This window comes from Anolis carolinensis, unplaced genomic scaffold (assembly GCF_035594765.1).
Source record: "Anolis carolinensis isolate JA03-04 unplaced genomic scaffold, rAnoCar3.1.pri scaffold_13, whole genome shotgun sequence".
Lineage (NCBI taxonomy): Eukaryota > Metazoa > Chordata > Lepidosauria > Squamata > Dactyloidae > Anolis > Anolis carolinensis.
In genome coordinates, this window is record NW_026943824.1 from 5,542,237 (window position 1) to 5,567,458 (window position 25,222).

Here is a 25,222-nt window from a genome sequence, read left to right on the forward strand (position 1 = left end):
TTCTCTGAGAAGAGCCAGATATAAATGTAGTACAGTAGAGTCTCATCCAACATAAATGGGCCGGCAGAATGTTGGATAAGCGAATATGTTGGATAATGAGGCATTAAGGAAAAGCCTATTAAACATCAAATTAGGTTATGATTTTACAAATTAAGCACCAAAACATCATGTTAGACAACAAATTGGGCAGAAAAAGTAGTTCAATACACAGTAATGCTATGTAGTAATTACTGTATTTATGAATTTAGCACCAAAATATCACGATATATTGAAAACATTGACTACAAAAATGTGTTGGATAATCCAGAATGTTGGATAAGCAAGTGTTGGATAAGTGAGACTCTACTGTACATAAATAAATAAAATTTTCACCTTTTAAAGCCCATTTTCACACTTCAGACCTCCAAAGCCATCCAGACCGTCCCCATCCCCATTGAAAACAAGAGACATATGGGTTTTTTTTCTTTCCAAATTTTATAATATGTACAAAAAAAACCTCAACGCTACGAAAATATGTTTTGATGGAAGAACTGTGGCGGAGCGGTTCAGATTGGAGCAGAGAGGGATACATGATACATACGTGTGCCTATATTATTTTCTCGATGTGAAATTAAACCACGAGGACGTGGATGGAAGGACAAGGAAGGTGAAGGTAGTTATCTCATTTCTTTTGAGTCCATTGAGCGGAGTCTAGCTGCCGTTTCAGGGTCCAAATTGCTTGGGGAAACTTGGGTCACATAGTTGTTTTGGACTCCAACTCCCACCATTCCTAACAGCCTCTTGAGATGAGTTAAAAACTCGCTTCTTCTTGGTCATAAATATCCACTAGTATTCATACGAGGCCATTTAGGTTTCTCAGTTGTTAGACTGATAGCCCTAGTTTTCTCTTTGAATTTATGCCAATGCATCTATATATATAAAAGAGTGATGGCATCACGGCGACCCACAAAACAACAAAACTACAGCCCCCCCCCCAACCTCAAAATTTGACAACACAACCCATCATCCACGCCTCTAGGTTGATGCAACAAAAAGAAAAGAAAAATAAAGTCCTAATTAGAGAGAGAGAGAGCAATAATTATTTTTATCCAATTGCTGCCAGTTTAGAGGGCTAATCTCTGCCCACTTGGTCTCCTAGCAACCAACTCAGCCAAGGGACAGCCAGGGTTCAGTTAGGGGACAGGCAGATTTAGGCCTCACTTAGGCCAATTCCACAGATTATCTAATTTGCTCTGGATTATATGGCAGTGTAGACCTTCCACCATACTTCGCCACAGCAAGCGTGGCCGGGCACAGCTAGTAAAATATATACCAGATCTTCAGAAGTGTTATTTCAATTGCCCAAAAAGAAAACATCTTAAGGGACTGAGGGGGGGAAAGGAAGGGGCCTGAGACTGTTAGGAATGCTGGGAGTTGGAGTCCGAAACACCTATACGGCCCAAGTTTCCCCATGCCTGGTTTAACAGCTAATAGTGGGTCTCTGTAAACAGCAATATGCCAATTGTATAGGATTTTGGTCAAACAAAGCTTGTTTTGCTACAACACGTAAGCTTGTAGTAAAGGCAGAGCCAACCAAGACAACCAAATAGTCTTTGGAAAGGGTCCGACCAAGGCAGCAAAATAGCTATAAGCCTCTATTAACTATCAGACTATGCATTTGCAATGCTATGATTCCACTTTAACTGTCGTGGTTTGTATTTTCGCAAGGCGCTAAAGCTCTCCTTGCTGAGTACAGTCAGACCACTTATTTATACGAGCTTGTGAAACACAAAAAATACTGGGTTGTGAAAGTTTTCCAGGCTATGTTGTCGAAGGCTTTCGTGGCAACATTGGGTTGCCATGAGTTTTCCATGCTGTCTGGCCATGTTCCAGGAGTATTCTCTCCTGACGTTTCGCCAGGAGATACAGACATGTATTTGTACTGAGCATGTTCAGACTCAGGACTCCTTTATACATTCAGTGTGCGTCAGACCTCAGTGGAGATTTGGGTGAAACGTCAGGAGAGAATATTTCTGGAACATGGCCATACTGTCCGGAAAACACACAACAACTTTGTGATTCCGGCCATGAAAGCCTTCGACAACACAAAAAATACTGACTGTACTGCAAATCTCAACAAGGGATGGTATAGTGTGAAAAACCCTTCCTAGCATTGAAACTGTTGGAAATTATGGAAATCCGCATTCATTATCGGGAACATGGCCATACAGCCCGGAAAACACACAACAACCCTGTGATTCCGGCCATGAAAGCCTTCGACAACACAAAAAATACTGCAAATCTCAACAAGAAGGGATGGCGTTGTGTGAAAAACCCTTCCTAGCATTGAAACTGTTGGAAATTATGGAAATCCGCACTCTTTATCGGGAACATGGCCATACAGTCCGGGAAACACACAACAACCCTGTGATTCCGGCTGTGAAAGCCTTCGACAACACAAAAAATACTGCAAATTTCAACAAGAAGGGATGGCGTTGTGTGAAAAACCCTTCCTTGTATTGAAACTGTTGGAAATTATGGAAATCCACACTCTTGGTGGAAATTTCTATGGAAATCGGCCACTTTCGGCCCCAAAAGTCCACCAAGTGACATTCAATGAACAATGCCTTCAACTTCTTGTATTTTGAACAGCTTCTCAAAGTTGTGTTTTACATTCTTCTCAAAGCTGGATAATTTTGCAAAAAAAATTGCAAAAAAAGAGAGGCCTCGGATGGAGGCTCACATCGGGGATGGAACAGCAAAAAAGAGTGAATTGCAAAAAAATAACATGACTATACAGCCAACACGTATCCATACGTGGTCGGTGGACGTCCTGCAATGCCGGGAGCGGCCACCAGGGGTCTCCCTTGTTTTGCTCAAGGACATTCCCGGAGGAAGTCGTGGATATTGCAGGACGTGTAAAAAAAAGATGTCATTGCAATAGAAAAATTAATGGAAAGTCCTAGATATGGGGATGATGGAACCGGCACAATTTGTGTCTGCGTTGGCTCCGGGGGGATTGAAGCATGTATGGTTGCGGCCGACCCCATCGGACTCTGAAATCGGGGTGGTGGGGCGACAAAACGACCCTAACGTCTCGTTGCACCCGACCACATAAGAATAAAATCTGAGTGCGGTCCCCGAATCATCCTTCTCGGTTTTGTGAAAATGTATCCCCTCCTGACTCAAGCCCACCAACCACCACCACGGCTTCTTCGGTGTCCTTCCTCCATAAAGTCAACTACGTCTGCTCAGCAACAGCCCCGAGAGGGGTTTACGGGAGGTAGGAGAGCAAACCCTTTGTCATCGTTACCTGGAGAAAAAGGAGAAGTCGATGGGCATGAAGTCCTCGTTCTCAGCTCGGAAAAAGGGGTCTCCGTCCCCCCCCCCCCCCCATCCAAAAGTCTTAGAGTCCGACGTCTCTAGCTAGAGGTGACGGTTGAGCCGCTGGTGAGCCGGATGATCATCTGCTGGCATTCGTGGAGTGTCCGTTTGTCGCCCAGCTTCTCCAGAGACCGGGCCGCTTCGGCCAACATGCCCACCCGCTGACCGGGCCCCAAAAGGAAGGCGGGGGGCAAGTAGGAGCAGGCCAGGAGGAGGGCTTCGGCGTGCTCTCTCGCCGTCGGGCGGCTGTCTTGTTCGCTGGCTGGAAGGGAAACAGCTTGGGTCAAGTTGGGAAAGAGAGGCGAGGGTTATAGGGCCACGATCCTTAGGGTCCACAGCAGGAGACCATGGATGGGCCCCACAAGACAACATTGCCCCAACTTACAAATAACTGACAAACTTTTTATTATACTAGCTGTGCCCGGCCACGCGTTGCTGTGGCGAAGTATGGTGGTATGGGAAATAAAGTATTGAGGAATTGTATATTGTATATTGATAATCTTATATTATCTGCTTAGAACTGGATTATATGAGGCCCCTTCTTCACAGCTGTATAAAATGCACACTGAAGTGGATTATGTGGCAGTGTAGAGGCAAGAAAATCCAGTGCAAAGCAGATAATATCTATATATATAAAAGAGTGATGGCATCACGGCAGCGGACAAAACAACAAAAGTAAACACCCCACAACCTCAAAAATTGACAACACAACCCCTCATCCATGCCTCTAGGTTGATACAACAAAAAGAAAAGAAAAATAAAGTCCTAATTAGAGGGAGAGGAATAATTGTTTGTATCCATTTGCTGCCAGTTAGAAGGCTAAGCTCCGCCCACTTAGTCTCCTAGCAACCCACTCAGGCCAGGGGATCCTTTACCTTAACTTCCACCAATTCCTCAATACTTTATTTCCCATACCACCATACTATGCCACAGCAACGCGTGGCCGGGCACAGCTAGTAAGATTATAAATGGGTTATATAGCTGAGTGGAAGGGCCTTGAGTCTACACTGCCATATAATCCAGTGCAAATTAGATAATCTGTGGAAGAAGCCTAAGTGAGGCCTAAATCTGCCTGTCCCCTAACTGAACCCTGGCTGTCCCTTGGCTGAGTTGGTTGCTAGGAGACCAAGTGGACAGATATTAGCCCTCTAAACTGGCAGCAATTGGATAAAAACAATTATTGCTCTCCCTCTAATTAGGACTTTATTTTTCTTTTCTTTTTGTTGTATTAATCTAGAGGCATGGATGATGGGTTGTGTTGTCAAATTTCGAGGTTGGGGAGCCTGTAGTTTTGTTGTTTTGTGGGTCACCGTGATGCCATCACTCATTTATATATATAGATACCGTATATACTTGAGTATAAGCCGACCCAAATATAAGCCGAGGCACCTAATTTCACCACAAAAAAACCTGGGAAAACATTGACTCCAGTATAAGCTGAGGGTGGTAAATTCCAGAAATAAAAATAGAAACCAATAAAATTACATTAATTGAGGCATCGGTAGGTTAAATGTTTTTGAATATTTACATAAAGGTCAAATTTAAGATAAGACTGTCCAACTCTGATCAAATCATTATTCTCATCTTCTTCAATGTAAATGTGCTTATGTATCCTTTTAATAATAATAACAGAATAAAATAATACATGTCATAATAATAATAAATACAGGAAAATCATACATGTAATAATAGAGTAAATTAATAAATGTAATAATAATAATAATAAGACCAGAGTGAAATAATAAATGTATTAATAATAATAAAAAATAGAGTAAAATAAATGTAATAGTAGCAACAATAATAGAGAAAAATAATAAATGTAATAATACCAATAATAATAGAGAAAAATAATAAATGTACCATATATTCTCGAGTATAAGCTGATCCAAATATAAGCCAACCAGGACCCTCACCCGAGTATAAGCCGAGGGGGGCTTTTTCAGTCTTAAAAAAAAGGCTGAAAAACTAGACTTATACTCGAGTATAAGTATATATATATACACACACACATACACACACACACACACACTAGCTGTGCCTGGCCATGTGTTGCTGTGGTGTAGTCCTAGGTGGTTGTTTTTTTTTTTTTGTGACATTCCAGTTGGCCTAGAAAGGATTTCTCTAGGTATGAAGCAGCTAGTCTTTGAAGCTGCAAGGCTATTCAGTAGTATTCAAGTTGGCCAACAATGGAGTCCCCTAGGTATGAAGCAGCCAGGCTTTGAAGCTGCAAGGCTACTCAATGGTATTCAAGTTGGGTAACAATGGAGTGCCCTAGGTATGAAGCAGCCAGGCTTTGAAGCTGCAAGGCTATTCAATAGTATTCAAGTTGGGTAACAATGGAGTGCCCTAGGTATGAAGCAGCCAGGCTTTGAAGCTGCAAGGCTACTCAATGGTATTCAAGTTGGGTAACAATGGAGTGCCCTAGGTATGAAGCAGCCAGGCTTTGAAGCTGCAAGGCTACTCAATGGTATTCAAGTTGGGTAACAATGGAGTGCCCTAGGTATGAAGCAGCCAGGCTTTGAAGCTGCAAGGCTATTCAATAGTATTCAAGTTGGGTAACAATGGAGTGCCCTAGGTATGAAGCAGCCAGGCTTTGAAGCTGCAAGGCTATTCAATAGTATTCAAGTTGGGTAACAATGGAGTGCCCTAGGTATGAAGCAGCCAGGCTTTGAAGCTGCAAAGTCACTCCTTGGAAAGTGACGAATATTGTGGCCAAAATTTGGTGTGATTTGGCCCAGTGGTTTTGTTGTTAACTCGGTCCTAATTATGCACATTACATTTATAGATAGATAGATAGATAGATAGATAGACAGATAGATAGGAAGACACACACACACACACACACACACTAGCTGTGCCCGGCCATGTGTTGCTGTGGCGTAGTCCTAGGTGGGGTTTTTTTTGGTGGCATTCTAGGTGGCCTAGAAAGGATTCCCCTAGATATGAAGCAGCCAGGCTTTGAAGCTGCAAGGTCACTCCTTGGAAAGTGATGAGTATTGTGGCCAAATTTGGTGTGATTTGGCCCAGTGGTTTTGTTGTTAACTCAGTCCTAATTATGCACATATATATATATATACATACACACATCACACACACACATACACTGTGATGATGTTGCTCAGCTACACATGTCCTGGTTGGCATCTGTGACATTTCAGAGAGCACAAGGACCCACAACATCCAAGCTGGAAGACAGCAACACACACACAAAAATCACATGCCCAGTTGACTCTCCCTCCCCGGCTCGCTCACCTCCTTTGTTCGGGTTCGAGGCCCCCCTTCGGCGCAGGCTCCGGTCCAGCAGTTGGTGGGTCCGAGTGGGGCTTGCACGGGCCATCAGCCGGGCTGTGGCCTCATGGAGGAAAACCTGAAGGGGAATCCCAACAAAGGCATTTCACTAACTGGGAGATGTGTCTTCTAACGCTTCCTAAGGAGAGCAGCAATTTCTAATTCCTTGAACCTTTGGGGAACAAGGACTCCCCGGAGTCCGCGCTCACTCACCCTGTGCATGGCGGGTCTGTCCGCTTGCGCCAGGCGCCGGAGGCTGCTGAGCTCCTGCTGAAAACCACGCAGTTCGTGGGCCGAGGCTTGGTAGGGTCCGCCGCGGGGCTGGGCCGCTTGCATCTGCTGCTGCCAGAGCCGAGTGCGAGTGATGAGCAGGAGGTCGCACAAGAGGAACTGGATGGCCTGAAGGAGGAGAGATTTTTCTCTATTATTGTTGCTACTATTACATTTATTTTGCTCGATTTTTATTATTATTAATACATTTATTATTTCACTGTGATCTTATTATTATTATTGCATTTATTATTTTACTCGATTTATTATTACTTGTATGATTTTCCTGTATTTATTATTATTATTACATGAAATATTTTACTCTATTATTATTAAAAGGATACATAAGCACATTTTCATTGAAGAAGATGAGAATAGTGATTTGATCAGAGTTGGATAGTCTTATCTTTAATTTGAGCTTGATGTAAATACAGTAGAGTCTCACTTATCCAATTTGGATAATCCTCCCCTTCCTGATGATTTTGACAAACTAGCACTTTGGCCCAGGTTTTTCTAGATTTTATCCAAGATTTTATCTTTTGTCCTTGAATGTGATTTTTATGACTTGTTTTTATTGTTATTTGATCTGTTTTATTGCTTTGTTTTATTGTTGTGGACTGGGCTTGACCCCATGTAAGCCGCCCTGAGTCCCTTCAGGGAGATGGGGTGGGGTATAAAAATAAAATAATAATAATAATTATTATTATTATTATCCAACATAAATGGGCTGACAGAACCTTGGATAAGCGAATATGTTGGATAATAAGGCGGGATCATGGAAAAGTCTATTAAACATCAAATTAGGTTATGATTTTACATATTAAGCACCAAAACATCATGTTATACAACAAATTTGACAGAAAAAGTAGTTCAATATGCAGTAATGTTATGTAGTAATTACTGTATTTACGAATTTAGCACCAAAATATCACGATGTATTGAAAACATTGACTACAAAAATGTGTTGGATAATCCAGAGTGTTGGATAAGTGAGACTCTACTGTATTCAAAAACATTTAACCTACTGATGCCTTAATTAATGTACTTTTATTGGTATCTATTTTTACTTCTGAAATTTACCACTCTCAGCTTATACTGGAGTCAATGTTTTCCCAATTTTTTGTGGTAAAATTAGGTGCCTCAGCTTATATTTGGGTCGAGTATATACGATACATTAAAACACAATAAATTTGATTAAATAATAAGTTTGGTAAAATGGGATTAAATTACAAGGTGAAAGCAGGGGAAGTAGAGTGGCAAGTGTAAAAGAATCGGTTGGAGAAATTAGCTAAGTTCGTCACTGCCTCGAGGCATGGTGGAGTCTCCTCCTCTGGCCATCTGTCGGGAGTGCTTTGATTGTGTCTTCCTTTGTGGTAGAAGGGGGTTGAAATAGATAGCCTAAATGTTGCCTCAATGATTGTCTGCTGGTAGAGGACGGCCTCAGGGCTGCACTGGAGGGGCATTGCACAGCTTGGCCACACATGCAATGCAACTACAATGCACCCCCGAAACTGCCACTTGAGCTCCGATGCATCGTGTTGCAAAGAGGGAGAGACCTTGGCCGCATGGCTTCCTCCTTTTCCTTTGGATTCTTAATCTACATCAGTGATTCCCAAGGATGGCACCTATTAGGGCGGGGCCAGGGGAGGGGTGGGGCCTCTTCCCAAGTGCCGGAGACAGGGCTGAGCCCCTAAGGTGCCTCGTCGGACACAGGGGGCGGAGCTAGAGGAGTGGGCGTGGCTTCTTCCCAAGAGCCCGAGACAGGGCTGAGCCTCTATACCTCTCCTGAGGCGCTTGTTGGGACACAAATGGGCGGAGCTAGGGAAGGGGGCGGGGCCTCCTTCCAAGAGCCCGAGACAGGGCTGAGCCTCTATACCTCTCCTGAGAGGCCTTTTGGGACTAAAGGGCGGGGCTAGGGGTGGGGGCGGGGCCTCCTTCCAAGAGCCCGAGACAGGACTGAGCCTCTATACCTCTCCTGAGAGGCCTTTTGGGACTAAAGGGCGGGGCTAGGGGTGGGGGCGGGGCCTCCTTCCAAGAGCCCGAGACAGGGCTGAGCCTCTATACCTCTCCTGAGAGGCCTTTTGGGACTAAAGGGCGGGGCTAGGGGTGGGGGCGGGGCCTCCTTCCAAGAGCCCGAGACAGGGCTGAGCCTCTATACCTCTCCTGAGAGGCCTTTTGGGACTAAAGGGCGGGGCTAGGGGTGGGGGCGGGGCCTCCTTCCAAGAGCCCGAGACAGGGCTGAGCATCTATACCTCTCCTGAGGCACTTGTTGGGACACAAGGGGCGGAGCTAGGAAAGGGGGTGGGGCCTCCTTTCAAGAGCCTGAGACAGGGCTGAGCCTCTATATCTCTCCTGAGAGGCCTTTTAGGACTAAAGGGCGGGGCTAGGGGCGGGGCCTCTGTATACCTCCCCTGAAGTGCTTGTTAGAACACAGGGGTGGGGTATAGAGGCCCCACCCCCTCCTCTAGCCCCGCCTCCTGTCTCCTGGCAGGGATAGATGCTCAGCCCTACCTCAGAGCTCGTAACTCCGCCCATCTGTCCTGACCACCCACTTGTAGCCCCGCCCACCTCCCCCTCCCAGCCCTGCATCTTGGACTAGGGGAGAGGCTCAGCCCCGCCCTCTTTAGCAGGAACCACGCCCACCCCTCTAAGCCACGCCCCCTTTCCAGGTGGCGTTGAGTCATATTTTCTTCTGGAAAGGGGGCGGCAGGCCAAATAAGTTTGGGAACCACTGATCTATACGTAGATCCACATGCTGAGCTCCAGTATAAAAGTTCATAAATTGTGCTAAAAAATAGCACTTTTGGTGCCTGAAATGATAGGGCATTTTTGGCTTGCCGATTCCAAACCTGGAACCCGTTTCTCCCCATCAGCTCTAGCTTGCGTTCCTCTCCCAGGACTCACTCTGTCGATGGGGCTGGCGGGTGCGTTGTTGCCCAGACTCTCTCGCAAGTAGTCTCCCGCAGCGTCGCACTGGCTCAGGCTGCAGTCCAGTTTGCCCAGCAGCATGCGGGCCGCCTTGAAAGTGTGCAGCGCCGCCCAGGGAAGAGGGTTCCTGCAACGGGAAGAGAAGAATCAGACGGTTCAGCATCATCATTAGGTCGTTGTCAGGGGTGCATTGCTTGTGAAGGCAGAAGGGGGTTGGACTCAATGGCCCATGCGGTCTCTTACAACGTTGTGATTCTATGACTGTCTGCCTGCATATCAATAGTAATAATAATAATGATAATAATACATCCGACAGTCCTAGACACTTGGGAAGTGTCCGACATGTGATCCAATATAGCAGCCAGCAGAGTGTCTGCTGTGGACTCATCTTGCTGTGTTTCGAACAATAATAATAATAATAATAATAATAATAATAATAATAATAATAATAATAATAATGATAATAATACATCCGACAGTCCTAGACACTTGGGAAGTGTCCGACATGTGATCCAATATAGCAGCCAGCAGAGTGTCTGCTGTGGACTCATCTTGTTGTGTTTCAAATAATAATAATAATAATAATAATAATAATAATAATAATAATAATAATAATACATCCGACAGTCCTAGACACTTGGGAAGTGTCCGACATGTGATCCAATATAGCAGCCAGCAGAGTGTCTGCTGTGGACTCATCTTGTTGTGTTACAAATAATAATAATAGTGGACTCATCTTGCTGTGTTTCAAACAATAATAATAATAATAATAATAATAATAATAATAATAATAATAATAATAATACATCCCACAGTCCTAGACACTTGGGAAGTGTCCGACATGTGATCCAATATAGCAGCCAGCAGAGTGTCTGCTGTGGACTCATCTTGTTGTGTTTCAAATAATAATAATAATAATAATAATAATAATAATAATAATAATAATAATAATAATAATACATCCCACAGTCCTAGACACTTGGGAAGTGTCCGACATGTGATCCAATACAGCAGCCAGCAGAGTGTCTGCTGTGGACTCATCTTGTTGTGTTTCAAATAATAATAATAATAATAATAATAATAATAATAATAATAATAATAATAATAATACATCCCACAGTCCTAGACACTTGGGAAGTGTCCGACATGTGATCCAATATAGCAGTCAGCAGAGTGTCTGCTGTGGACTCATCTTGTTGTGTTTCAAATAATAATAATAATAATAATAATAATAATAATAATACATCACACAGTCCTAGACACTTGGGAAGTGTCCGACATGTGATCCAATACAGCAGCCAGCAGAGTGTCTGCTGTGGACTCATCTTGTTGTGTTTCAAATAATAATAATAATAATAATAATAATAATAATAATAATAATAATAATAATAATACATCCCACAGTCCTAGACACTTGGGAAGTGTCCGACATGTGATCCAATATAGCAGCCAGCAGAGTGTCTGCTGTGGACTCATCTTGTTGTGTTACAAATAATAATAATAATAATAATAATAATAATAATAATAATAATCCTAGACACTTGGGAAATGTCCAACATGTGATCCATTTCAACAGCCAGCAGAGTGTCTGCTGTGGACTCATCTTATTGTGTTTCAAATAATAATAATAATAATAATAATAATAATAATAATAATAATAATACTTTATATTCCACCCTATCTTCCCGAGGGGACTCATGGCAGATCACAGTACACATACACGGCAAATATTCAATGCTGTTTTGGACAGACAGAACAGAACAGATAGAAAGGAGATATGTTGTGTTTTGTAGTCCAACTTCGGTGCCTTGGAGGTTGTTCTCAGATTCAGCCACAGGGGGTGCTGTTGCTCCATTCTCTATGACGAAGAGCCATCAGGACTTCCTCCTTCTTTTTTGGTCGCCAGCATTTTATGGTGTCGTAAAATACCTCCCCGCTAAATTAGCGGTACCTAATTTCTCTACTGACAGCTCAGCTGTTTTCAAACTACTTAGGTAAACAGTGAGCAGGGCTTGGCAGTCGCCCTGACCGGGGTTTGAATTGGCCACCTTGTGACTCCTGTACTTACTCAGAGGCCTGGAGGGCTTTGGGCATGGACTCCACCAGCGGGTACAAGTTCTCCACCGCTTCGTCATCCCCTTGAAGCCCATGGATGGCCATGGCCACCACCGAGGCCCACCAGTGCGCTATGGGGTCAGTGCCTAAGGGCAAAGGGAAGGGAGGAAATTGGAAATAAAGAATAATAATAAAGTTATTATTATTAAAAAAATAAGAGTTCCGAATCCTACATGTTAGAACTGAATCGTTAGCGCATCACACATAAATGCGTCCCACTGATTCAATAGGACTAACTCTACTTTGTGTCTTAATGACCAATTGGTTAGATTACTGTAATACGTTCTACATGGGGCTGCCCTTGAAGAGTGTTCGGAAGTCAGTGCAAAAGGCAACAGCTAGACTGGTCCCTGGGAGTGCATTTTGGGGACCATATAACTTTCATAGTGAAAAAAATGGTGGGAAAGAAATATTATTATTATTATTATTATTATTATTATTATTATTATTATTATTATTATTATTATTATTATGACACAGCAAACAAGATAGACACGTTGGATTTCGTATCACAAAATCACAAGTCGGACACTTCCCAAGTGTCTAGGACTGTGTGATGTATTTTGGGATGATGCGCATAGATCCCAGTTGGGTGGCCTTTTGCAGTTGGCAGATCGTGATTTTGTCAATGCCTATTGTTTCCAAATGCCGGCTGAGATCCTTTGGCATGGCACCCAGTGTGCCCATCACCACCGGGACCACCTGCACTGGTTTCTGCCAGAGTCTTTGCAGTTCAATCTTGAGGTCCTGATAGCGGCTGAGTTTTTCCTGTTGTTTTTCGTCAATGCGACTGTCACCTGGGATGGCGACATCCATGACCCAAACCTTTTTCTTTTCCACAACTGTGATGTCTGGTGTGTTGTGTTCCAGAACTTTGTCAGTCTGGATTCGAAAGTCCCACAGTATCTTTGCGTGCTCATTTTCCAAGACTTTTGCAGGTTTGTGATCCCACCAGTGCTTTGCTGCTGGGAGGTGGTACTTGAGGCATAAGTTCCAATGAATCATTTGGGCCACATAGTTGTGCCTCTGTTTGTAGTCTGTCTGTGCGATTTTCTTACAGCAGCTGAGGATATGATCAATGGTTTCGTCGGTTTCCTTGCACAGTCTGCATTTTGGGTCATCAGCTGATTTTTCGACCTTGGCCTGAATTGCCTTTGTCCTGATGTCTTGCTCCTGGGCTGCAAGGATCAGGCCTTCTGTCTCCTTCCTTCTTCAGGGTCCCATTCGTGAGCCAGAGCCAGGTCTTCTCCTTGTCAGCTTTTCCTTCAATTTTGTCAAGGAACTTTCCATGCAATTTTTTGTTGTGCCAGCTGTCAGCTCTAGTTTGTAGTGCAGTTTTCTTGTACTGATTTTTTTGTCTGCTGTGCTTTGAGGAGTTTCTGATTTTTGACTTCAATCAAAGCAGGTTCTTCACTTTGCTTTACATATTCTGCCAGGGCCTGTTCTTCTTCTTTAATTGCTTGTTTTACTTGTAAGAGTCCTCTGACCCCTGATCTTCTAGGCAGATATAGCCGGTCAACATCACTGCGAGGGTGCAGTGAAAGATGAATGGTCATGAGTTTTCTTGTTTTTCTGTCCAAATTGTCCAGTTCCACCTGTGTCCAGTTTATGACGCCAGCAGTATATCTTATGACAGGTATGGCCCAGGTGTTTATGGCCTTGATGGTGTTGCCTCCATTGAGCTCGCTTTTGAGAATTTTGAGATTATTATTATTATTATTTTATTGTATGACACAGCAAACAAGATAGACATGCTGGATTTATTACTATTATTATTATTATTATTATTATTATTATTATTATTATTATTATTATTAGACTCGTGGTTGGGATACCTGAAAAACCAGTGTTTTTTCATGGCACTTGAAGATTCAAATTGGATCAAACCTGGATTGTAGGATGCCTTTGAGACAGTCTCCCTGGATTGTTTCCATCCCAACAGTCCCCTTGCTTCCTGCTTTCCCTATCTATATTTTTCTCCTTCCAATCTCCTCTCCACTCAGTAAATCTCACCTATCGCAGCGTCCATGTTTGTGCCGATGGAAGGAGACGGACTGGGGACCGCGTCCGCACAGCTGTTGAGGAAGTGCAGATATTCCAGAGCATCGGAAAATTCCCTGCAAGAGAGAGAGAGAGAGAGATGTGCAAAAAATGCTCCGCTTTCCAACAATTCTAAGCTGGAACTAACGTTGTAAATGGAGAAGGATAGAAAAAATCCCTTACCCTTCACTGTGGCTGATGGGCGCCTGGCTGTCCAGCCTCAAGACGCAAGAAAGCGCCTTCTCCAGCAAATGTTCCCGGAAAAGTTGGGTCACTTGAGCCAAAGGGTCGGCTGGGAAAGGAACGGAAATCGGATTCGGGGATTTGAAGTTTGCAGACTTGATTCAAAATACCATATATACTCAAGTATAAGCCAACCCGAATATAAGCCGAGGCACCTAATTTTACCACAAAAAAACTGGGGAAACATTGAGTCCAGTATAAGCCGAGATACCAATAACATTACCATATATTCTCGAGTATAAGCCGACCCGAATATAAGCCAAGGCACCTAATTTTACCACAAAAAAACTGGGGAAACATTGAGTCCAGTATAAGCCAAGAGTGGTAAATTTCAGCAATAAAAATAGATACCAATAAAATTTCATTAATTGAGGCATCAGTAGGTTAAATGTTTTTGAATATTTACATAAAGCTGAAATTTATGATAGGACTGTCCAACTCTGATCAAATCATTATTCTCATCTTCTTCAATGTAAATGTGCTTATGTATCCTTTGAATAATAATAGAGTAAAATAATACATGTAATAATAATAAATACAGGAAAATAATACATGTAATAATAAATAGAGTAAAATAATAAATGCAATAATCATAATATCAGAGTGAATAAATTTATTATTATTAATAATAGAGTAAAATAAATGTAATAGTAGCAACGATAATAGAGAAAAATAATAAATGCAATAATCATATCAGAGTGAATAAATTTATTATTAATAATAATAGAGTAAAATAAATGTAATAGTAGCAACAATAATAGAGAAAAATAATAAATGCAATAATTCCAATAATAATAGCAAAAAATAATAAATATAATAATTCCAATAATAATAGTGAAAAATAAAATAATAATAATAAATACAGGAAAATAATACATGTAATAATAAATCGAGTAAAATAATAAATGCAATAATAATAATAATAATAATAATAAGATCAGAGTGAAATGATAAATTTATTAATAATAATAATAGAGTAAAATAAATGTAATAGTAGCAACAATAATAGAGAAAAATAATAAATGTAATAATTCCAATAATAATAGCAAAAAATAATAAATATAATAATTCCTATAATAATAGCAAAAAATAATAAATGTAATAATTCCAATAATAATAGCGAAAAATAGTAAATGTAGTAGTGGCAACAATAGAGAAAAATAATAAATGTAATAATAATAATAATAGAGAAAAATAATAAATGCAATAATACCAATAATAATAGAGAAAAATAAAAAATGCACCATATATTCTCGAGTATAAGCTGACCCAAATATAAGCCAACCAGGACCCTCACCCAAGTATAAGCTGAGGGGGGCTTTTTCAGTCTTTAAAAAAGGACTGAAAAACTAGGCTTATACTTGAGTATATACAGTATTCTATCTATGTCGTCCAGCACAAATCTGTGGTCAAGTCTTTCTTTCTGGCAGAAAGGGATTGGACTAGATGGCCTTTGGGGTCCCGTCCAACTCTAGAATACTATAAGAAGCCCAAGGCAGATCCCGGCTTTCCTCCGCCCGGGATCCGGGTACCTGGGTTGCTGGTGGAGCTGTAGATGCTCTCCCGGGGAGAGCTCTTCACGGCCCAGTCTCCGTCCACGAAGAACCGGTGCCCGACCGGATGGCAGAGCCACTGCAGCGCCGGAGGGACGGTCCCGCTGTGGGAGAGCAGGACCTGGCGGGCGCTGCTCAGGAAGAAGCGCTGTGGAGAAGCGAGGAAGAGGAAGAGTCCGTCAACAACGCCATAGCATTGAGCCATGGAAGTACAAGTGGTGCCAAACTGCACACATTCCGCCTGTTACGTGCTTTGTGGCAAGGGAGTCTGTAATGAAGTATGAATTTTGGTTTACAGATGTTATGTTTAATTGTGTGTTTATGTAACTCTAAGTATTACAGTTATTGCATCTCAGCACTCAGAGGCTGGTTGCCTTGGAGAAGTAGGCGGAGCCAACTGCCGTTTAGTTGAAGAAAGTGCAGAGTTTAAAAAAGAAAGTCAGTCTGTGCTCTGATGAGGCACAGGGAAGAAACTGGTTCCAGGTTAGGGAAACCAGGGAAGCTCAGATCTCTAGTTGTGTCATATTAAGCTAGTCAAGTGACTTGTTTGGGTTCATTGGTAGAATCTGACTGGTAAAAGGAAGCAATTCCAGATAGATCCGAAGTGTTCAGTTAATAGCATCAGTTGAAAGAATAGGAAAAGGTTTAAACTGCTCAAGGGAAGGAGAAAGTCTTTTGAGAGTGAATTCACCATATGTTACTATTGCAACTGTGGAAGAAAGTGTACCTCTAAGTGAGAAACAACATTGTAACCACTAAGCTCTATGCCTGAATAAACTTGGATTGGAGATGTGGCTGGTGATGGGTGCATCCACACTGTGGAATTAGTGCATTTGAATGGCTCGATGCTATGGGACTCTGGGAGCTGTAGTTTGCGCCCTTCGGCAGGGGAGGCTTGAGACCCTGTCGAATTGCAACTCCCAGGATCCCATAACATTAAGCCAGAGGAGCTCCCAAATAGTGTCAAACTGCACTAATACCACAGTGTGGATGCGTCCCTGTAAGTATTTTGAATAGGAAGGGAAATGGGCATCCTAGAAGAGATGGAAACAACAGGTCTCGGCTGCAAAGGGAAAGGAAATGAGGGCAAACACGGTAAGACCCAAACAGAACGGAAGACGAAGCCTCCTTGGCTTCCCAACGCGTACAGAACGGGAACTCACCGCCAGGACGTGGCAGCAGCGATGGAGGCTGGCCTTGACGCGCAGGGCGGCCGCCACGTAGACCTCGGCCAAGGTGGCCACGGAGATGGTGTTCCCGGCGCATTCGGCCAAATTCACAGCACTCAGCGCCATGTTGATGGCGGACAAGTGACCCGCCACGTGTTTCCCTGGCGGAAAAAAAGGGACGAAATCCAACAAGTCTGAGATGGATTTACAGAATTGCAACTGCATCCCAGAATCTCAGAAAATTTCAAATCAAGACCCCACTCTTATTTTCAAGATGCAACGATGAGAGCAGAAAGCCCCGGCATTTGGGGCGAAGCTGAGAGTGCTCCTGCTTTGATCACCTGTCATGTGCAGCTGGTGCAGCTTGTGGTAGACCAAGGCGGCGTCGCAGGCGCTCTTGCGCACGTCGGCCTTGAGCTCCCGGTCGCGGAAGAAGCCCCCGGCGCGTCCGGCCAGCCACCGCCCCACCCAAAGGCGCTGCAGGACGTGCCGGATCAGGTTCCAGAGGAGGCTGCAGGTCAGGTCCAGGTTGGAGGTGGGCAGCGGGCGGCCCAGGGCCTTCAGCGCCATCCACAGGTTCTGCGACGCCTGGGCAAAGTCTCCCTGCGGAAGACAAAACAACAAACATGCATAAGAACCTGGAGTCTTTCTGGACAAGTTGAACATGAGGAAATAATGTCATGCTACAGCAAAAAAAGGAAATATATACTCAAGTATATTTTTTTTCATTGGGTTATGCAAGCATTTATTATCAACACTTTATGGTTAATAAACTGGATAATAATAATAATAATAATAATAATAATAATAATAATAATAATAATTTTATTCTTATATCCCGCCCCATCTCCCCGGAGGGACTCGGGGCGGCTTACATGGGGCCATGCCCAGACACGACAGCACAAATCAGATAAAACATTAAACCGAGCAGTAAAACTTCAACATGATTAAAAACAGTCATAAAATAGACTGGATTAAAATAGCCATGGCGCTTGGCATTAGTGGAGGTAGAGATGTTACCTTTACCTGAAGCTTGTTGGAGATTAAGAGTATATATATACTCGAGTATAAGCCTAGTTTTTCAGCCCTTTTTTTAAGACTGAAAAAGCCCCCCTCGGCTTATACTCAGGTGAGGGTCCTGGTTGGCTTATATTTGGGGCAGCTTATACTCGGGAATATATGGTACATTTATTATTTTTCTCTATTATTATTGCTATTATTACATTTATTATTTTTCTCTATTATTGTTGCTGCTATTACATTTATTTTACTCTATTATTATTATTAATAATAATACATTTATTATTTCACTCTGATATTATTATTCATAAAGGTAAAGGTTTCCTCCTTGACTCTGAGGTTGGTGCTCATCTCAATTTCTAAGCCGAAGAGCCGGCGTTGTCCGTAGACACCTCCAAGGTCATGTGGCCATTGGCATGACTGCATGGAGCGCCGTTACCTTCCCAACAGAGCGGTACCTATTGATCTACTCACATTGGCATGTCTTCAAACTGCTAGGTTGGCAGAAGCTGGGGCTAACAGCAGGCGCTCATTCCACGCCCCGGATTCAAACCTGCGACCTTTTGGTCCACAAGTTCAGCAGCTCAGTGCTTTAACACACTATGCCACTGGAGGCCCCATTATTATTATTATTATTATTATTATTATTATTATTATTAAAAATGTATTATTATTATTGCATTTATTATTTTACTCTATTTATTGTTACATGTATTGTTTTCCTGTATTTATTATTATTATTATTATTATTATTATTATTATTACATGTATTATTTTACTCTATTATTATCATTGAAGAAGATGAGAATAATGATTTGATCAGAATTGGACAGTCTTATCTTAAATTTGAGCTTTATGTAAATATTCAAAAACATTTGACCTACTGATGGCTCAATTAATGTAATTTTATTGGTATCTATTTTTATTTCTGAAAATTACCATCCTCGGCTTATACTGGAGTCAATGTTTTCCCAGTTTTTTTGTGGTAAAATTAGGTGCCTCGGCTTATATTCAGGTCAGCTTATACTCGAGTATATATGGTAGGTTTCTGGGTTGCACCAGACGGAATCTAATGTCCAGATCGAGGTGACCATATGACGCAAATGATGGGTGCACACAATGAACTTACTCGGGCCAGGTCCAGGTCGGCTTGCTTGCGGTGCCTCCAAAAAAGGACGGAGGGCTCAGAGTGGAGCCGCGTCACTGGTTCGCCGTAAATGAAGAGCCGGACGAAGGCGCCGAGGACGACAACCACGTTGATGAGCCAGAAGAACAAGGTGGGGAGGAGCCATTGGGACCAGGTGATGGAAACATCTGGGGAGAGATGTAGACAGTGAGGGAAGGGGGTGCCACGGACATGAGGACCATGTCGAGAAGACATAAGGCTGTTTTCTGTACGAAACACCCTGAGAAAATTTTGCACGGAATGAGTACTGAATAGGTTTAGAAAACCAAATTTGCCAGAAGAAGAAAATTACTGTTATAGCTCAGCCAAGAGATGGAGTTGGAAACAGATGATGCTGCGGATTTTGAAGACATTTCTGCCCTGGACAAGGGCCCCTTGGCCTTGCAGCTGCCTGATATGGTTGTTTCAGAAGAATCGCTAATTGGCGAACATTCCGACGTCTCCTCATTGTTACCTACACCAGATGGTGTTGACCTGGGTGAAGATGGGACTTTTAATCGGAAAGAATTTGTTACAAAAGATAGGAGCAGGAGAGAGGGAGTGAGACGGAGTCGAAGATTAGCTCTCATATTGGACAATAATTCTGGGATCTACCTCACCCTGATTGAATATGACACTAATTGCACTTTTTGGGCCCAGTTCTTTTTTTAGAGCCGGCCCAGGATTTTAACATAGTATATTTATTGTATCTTGACCTATGACTTGTTTATTGTTGATTGTTTTATTGTTATGTTTTTATATTGTTGTGACCTGGGCTTGGCCCCATGTAAGCCACCCCGAGTCCCTTTGGGGAGATGGGGCAGGGTATAAAAATAAAATTATTATTATTATTATTATCATTATTATTATTATTATTATGGCTAACTTTCCCATGAGAAGTTTTGTAGATCCTATACTCCTTAATTTTGCAGACTTGGGATTCTTTCAAAGTGCCCCTCACTGTATACTCATTGCGGTGTCAACTTTGCCTTTCCTCGGAAGAGGTTCCAGTTTCCAGCTCCTTGCCTTAACTCCTGTTTTCCATGCCAAGTTTCCAGTTCCAGGCAAGCCACGATGTGCCGCGACTCTCGAGTAGACCTATCCTTATACCAAGTTTTCCTTGTTCCTGAATCGAGATTAACTCTGCCTTGTTTACCTTGCTTTCTTGCTCCTGCTACGAGGCTTTCGAGTGGATTTGGAGTTTGCAGATTTGCAGCGCTGTGTTCCTGCTACTGTTTCATGGACAAACTTTGATTTCTTGGAGGAACTATCGAGTTTTCATTTGTGGATTACAATTTGGACATTTCTAAACCCATTCTGAACTACAACTGACTTTATCTAAATAACTATTTCTTGCTCTGACTTTCTGCCTTAATTCCGCATATATATTTATTCTGCTACAATAAACGGCTTGTGTGATATATTGGCTCCTGTCTGATTTTCGAGTGCTCGCGCTGCCTTGGGGTGCAACAATTACTAAAATTACTGCTGTCAGCGAGCCAACACAGGGGTTATGGGTCAGGTAACGGGTATGTCCAGATTTGGGGTATGTTCATAAGGAAGGTCCGAATGCTCACCTCCCGTCTCTTTCTCGGACATAATGCTGCGCCCAGGACCGCTGCCGCCTGAGGTATCGGTGGTCGCCGAGGAGCCGGACCCTCCCAGCAACGAGGAAAGAGGGTTGAACGAGAGGCAGAGGAAGACGAAAGCGCAGAGGGCCATCCGCGATCGGTCCAGCATCCCCAAGCTGCCCGGAGACGATGCTTGGATTTCCTGCTTCACCTACAAGACACCAACAAGAGATGAAGAAGAGGCACAGCGACTGAAAGTTTGGTGCAGCTCAACCAGAAACCCATAATCTCTTAGCCCTAGCACGGGCAACACCCCCCAATGTTGTTGGAGAACATCTTCCATCACGTATTGTCTAAGAATGGCTGCAGAAATCAAGGACATACAAGTCGCCTACCAGGGTTGTTTTAAGGACAGGAGATGTGCAGATAGTGTGCAAACCCATATTCTCACTCCATCCCAACCTATTGTTTAATGGTAGCGGGCAGAGAAAAAATCCAGAAGAAGCATGGCTGTTCTTGGCTAGGCAAGGAAGAGAAATGACGGTTCTTGAGATGAGGGTGGACTTCCATACTCAAGGTGGACCTCCATACTCAAGTTGGACCTCCATTCTCAAGGTGGACCTCCATTCTCAAGGTGGACCTCCATTCTCAAGGTGGACCTCCATTCTCAAGGTGGACCTCCATACTCAAGGTGGACCTCCATACTCAAGGTGGGCCTCCATTCTCAAGGTAGACCTCCATACTCAAGGTGGACCTCCATTCTCAAGGTGGACCTCCATTCTCAAGGTGGACCTCCATTCTCAAGGTGGACCTCCATGCTCAAGGTGGACCTCCATTCTCAAGGTGGACCTCCATTCTCAAGGTGGACCTCCATACTCAAGGTGGACCTCCATACTCAAGGTGGACCTCCAATCTCAAGTTGGACCTCCAATCTCAAGTTGGACCTCCATTCTCAAGGTGGACCTCCATACTCAAGGTGGACCTCCATACTCAAGGTGGACCTCCATACTCAAGGTGGACCTCCATACTCAAGGTGGACCTCCATACTCAAGGTGGACCTCCAATCTCAAGTTGGACCTCCAATCTCAAGTTGGACCTCCATTCTCAAGGTGGACCTCCATTCTCAAGGTGGACCTCCATACTCAAGGTGGACCTCCATTCTCAAGGTGGGCCTCCATACTCAAGGTGGACCTCCATTCTCAAGGTGGACCTCCATACTCAAGGTGGACCTCCATTCTCAAGGTGGACCTCCATTCTCAAGGTGGACCTCCATACTCAAGGTGGACCTCCATTCTCAAGGTGGACCTCCATACTCAAGGTGGACCTCCATACTCTCCTTTCTCCCCATCTGCTGGATCTTCTTAACTCCCATACTTTCAAGGATCAAGGTGGACCCCCATAGTGTTGTTTCTCCCTACCCACCGGTGTCCCCGTTCTGCACGATCCCCTTGTTCCAGACTCTGTTCCCACCTTGGCCTCCACGCAGAAGGGACTTTCGGGCTCCGAATCGCTTCCACTGGTGCCTCCGAAGGAGAGTGGGCTGCTGTGGGACGGGGAACCCGCGTCGGAGGGGGGCGGCGTGAGGGCATCCATCAGCTTCACCCCGTCGGACGAGTCCTCCGTCTTCCCGGGGGCCACCAGGTCTTTCAGTGACTCTGTGGCGGGAAGAGAAACAATGCCTAAAGGCATGAGTTCCTGGCAACATCCACAAGATTATCACACACTCCTCTCCAGAATAATATTATTTATTTATATTATTACTATTATTTTCTTCCCCGGTGGCCCAAAATTTGCTTTTAAGCTTGAAAACTATTGGGTTGCTTATTATTATTACATTATTATCATTATTATCAATATTACTTATATTATTATTATTATTATTATTGTTATTGTTATTATAATTATTATTAGGGCCCCCTGGTGGCTCAGTGTATGCACTGAGCTGTTGAACTTGCAGACCAAAAGGTCCCAGGTTCAAATCCCAGCAGCAGAATGAGCGCCCGCTGTTAGCTCCAGCTCCTGCCAACTTAGCAGTTCGAAAACATGCCAATGTGAGTAGATCAATAGGTACCGCTCCGGTGGGAAGGTAACGGGACTCCATGCAGCCATGCCGGCCACATGACCTAGGAGGTGTCTACGGACAACGCCGGCTCTTCGGCTTAGAAATGGAGATGAACACCAACCCCCAGAGTCGGACACGACTGGACTTAACGTCAGGGGAAAACCTTTACCTATTATTATTATTATTATTATTATTATTATTATTATTTTATTATGACACAGCAAACAAGATAGATATGCTGGATTTCATATCACAAAATCACAAGTCGAACACTTCCCAAGTATTATTATTACTTCCCTGCTATTATTACTATTATTCTGCTCTCATCATTATTACCATTGTGTTGCTGTGAGTTTTCCAGGCTGTCTGGCCATGTTCCAGAAGCATTCTCTCCTAACGTTTCTCCCACATCTATGGCAGGCATCCTCAGAAGTTGTGAGGTTGGTTGGAAACTAGGCAAGTGGGGTTTATATGATGCCCAGGGTGGGAGAAAGAACTCTTGTCTGTTGGAGGCAAGTGTGAATGTTGCAACTGGCCAGCTTGATTAGCACTGAATGGCCTTGCAGCTTCAAAGCCTGGCTGCTTCCTGCTCCGGCATTTCTGTGTTCTCAAATCATGTCCTGTGCCCAGGTTGGTTCATCAAGTGCTCTGCTATGGCTGAAACAATCAGGGCCAACAAAGGATTTCCCCAGGCAGGAAGCAGCCAGCTGCAAGGTTATTCAATGCTAATAATAATAATATTAATGATGTAATACAATGTAATAATTATTATAATTCACTATTATAATTGTATATTTATATTACATGCAATATTACTAATCATATAGCAATATGGTCGTATAATATAATATATTGTATGTATATATACAGTAGAGTCTCACTAATCCAAGCTAAACGGGCCGGCAGAAGCTTGGATAAGCGAATATCTTGGATTATAAGGACTGATCAAGGAAAAGCCTATTAAACATCAAATTAGGTTATGATTTTACAAATTAAGCACCAAAACTTCATGTTATACAACAAATTTGACAGAAAAAGTATTTCAATACACAGTAAAGTTATGTTATGATTACTGTATTTAGGAATTTAGCACCAAAATATCACGATATATTGGAAACATTGACTACAAAAATGGCTTGGATTATCCAGAGGCTTGGATTAGTGAGACTCTACTGTACTTATAAACCGCCCTGAGTCCCCTTCGGGTGAGAAGGGCGGGATATAAATGTCGCTAATAAATAAATAAAATAAATAATCAAGCTGGACAGTTGCAACATTCACATTTGCCTCAAGTAGACAAGAGTTCTTTCTCCCACCCTGGACATCATTCCACAGATATAGAAACCCCACTTTAGTTTCCAACAGACCTCACAACCTCCGAGGATGCCTGCCACAGATGTGGGTGAAACGTCAGGAGGGAATGCTTCTGGAACATGGCTATACAGCCTTCGACATCACTTGGAAACTATTTTTTTTTCCTCAATCTGATTCTGACATGTTGGGCCAAGGAGTTCCAAAGCTTACGGTTCTTCTGGGATGCCATCTTGAGGGCCATGTTCTCCGCCTTCAACTTCTGGTTGGCCTGCTTCAGGAACCGGATGTGGTCAATCGCCTTGCGCAGGATGGCCGACTTGTTCAGCTGCCCGGCAAGACAAAAAATGCAGAGTCCAGTTATCGGAAAGACCTATGCAACCGAATTAAAAGAAAACTGGATCAAAATGTTCTACCGCTGGTATTTGACCCCCCCCAAAATTATCAAATTTTAATAAGAAAATCTCAAATAAATGTTGGAAATGTAATGACCAAGTGGGTACATTTTATCATTGTTGGTGGACTTGTAAAAAGGCGAAAAACTATTGGAAGAAAATCCATCAAGCAATACAAAAGATGTTGCAAATTAATATAGAACTAGATCCCAAATACTTTCTTCTGGGGATGATTAATATAGAAAAGGATAAAGATAAAGAAATTCTTTTCAATTATCTCAGAACAGCTGCAAGAATAGTTTGTGCCAGATATTGGAAAAAGAAAGAAATTCCGGAGCTGAGCCAATGGCTAGTCAAGATTTTGGAAATAATGAACATGGATAAATTGACGTATTTACTCAAAAATAACTATGGCATTCCCAAAAAGCAAACAAACTGGGACCTGGTTAAGAATTTTTTGATTGAAAGGCAAATGAAGGTGCTAATTTAACCCCAATAGAAAATCTAACGTTAATGATGGAAGAATTTTTTTAAAAAATAATTAAATAAATAAAAAAAGAGAAAAGGCTGACACCAAAGCAGAACGAACTGAAAGACTAATTAAAGATAGAAATTTTTCTTTAAGTATCTGTGTAAGAGATGGAAGTGACCAATTATTTTATATTTCTGTTTATTTTACTTTACTTCCCCCCCCCTTTTTTTTCCCTCTTTTTTCTCTCTTTCCTCAAT

The 25,222-nt window shown here is 42.8% G+C and overlaps 1 protein-coding gene and 1 non-coding gene across 2 annotated transcripts in view; both read right to left on the minus strand.

Annotated features, from left to right (window-relative positions):
* Positions 1 to 453: 453 nt before the first annotated feature.
* srebf1 (sterol regulatory element binding transcription factor 1) overlaps positions 454 to 25,222 on the minus strand; it is a 44,470-nt gene continuing 19,701 nt past the window's right edge. The window contains exons 7-20 of the mRNA XM_062964224.1: positions 24,312 to 24,426; positions 22,196 to 22,380; positions 20,732 to 20,936; positions 19,119 to 19,303; positions 17,311 to 17,572; positions 16,964 to 17,130; positions 15,780 to 15,948; positions 14,188 to 14,296; positions 13,978 to 14,081; positions 11,918 to 12,050; positions 9,826 to 9,976; positions 6,865 to 7,050; positions 6,616 to 6,730; positions 454 to 3,625 (exon numbers count right to left, since the gene is read on the minus strand). Coding sequence (XP_062820294.1) covers positions 3,402 to 3,625; positions 6,616 to 6,730; positions 6,865 to 7,050; positions 9,826 to 9,976; positions 11,918 to 12,050; positions 13,978 to 14,081; positions 14,188 to 14,296; positions 15,780 to 15,948; positions 16,964 to 17,130; positions 17,311 to 17,572; positions 19,119 to 19,303; positions 20,732 to 20,936; positions 22,196 to 22,380; positions 24,312 to 24,426 — 2,310 coding nt within the window. The 3' untranslated portion in view covers positions 454 to 3,401. The remainder of the gene's footprint in view (positions 3,626 to 6,615; positions 6,731 to 6,864; positions 7,051 to 9,825; positions 9,977 to 11,917; positions 12,051 to 13,977; positions 14,082 to 14,187; positions 14,297 to 15,779; positions 15,949 to 16,963; positions 17,131 to 17,310; positions 17,573 to 19,118; positions 19,304 to 20,731; positions 20,937 to 22,195; positions 22,381 to 24,311; positions 24,427 to 25,222) is intronic.
* Positions 8,345 to 8,446, minus strand: mir33-2 (microRNA mir-33-2). The gene has a single exon (NR_129959.1). It is a non-coding gene; the product is annotated as a microRNA mir-33-2 (primary transcript).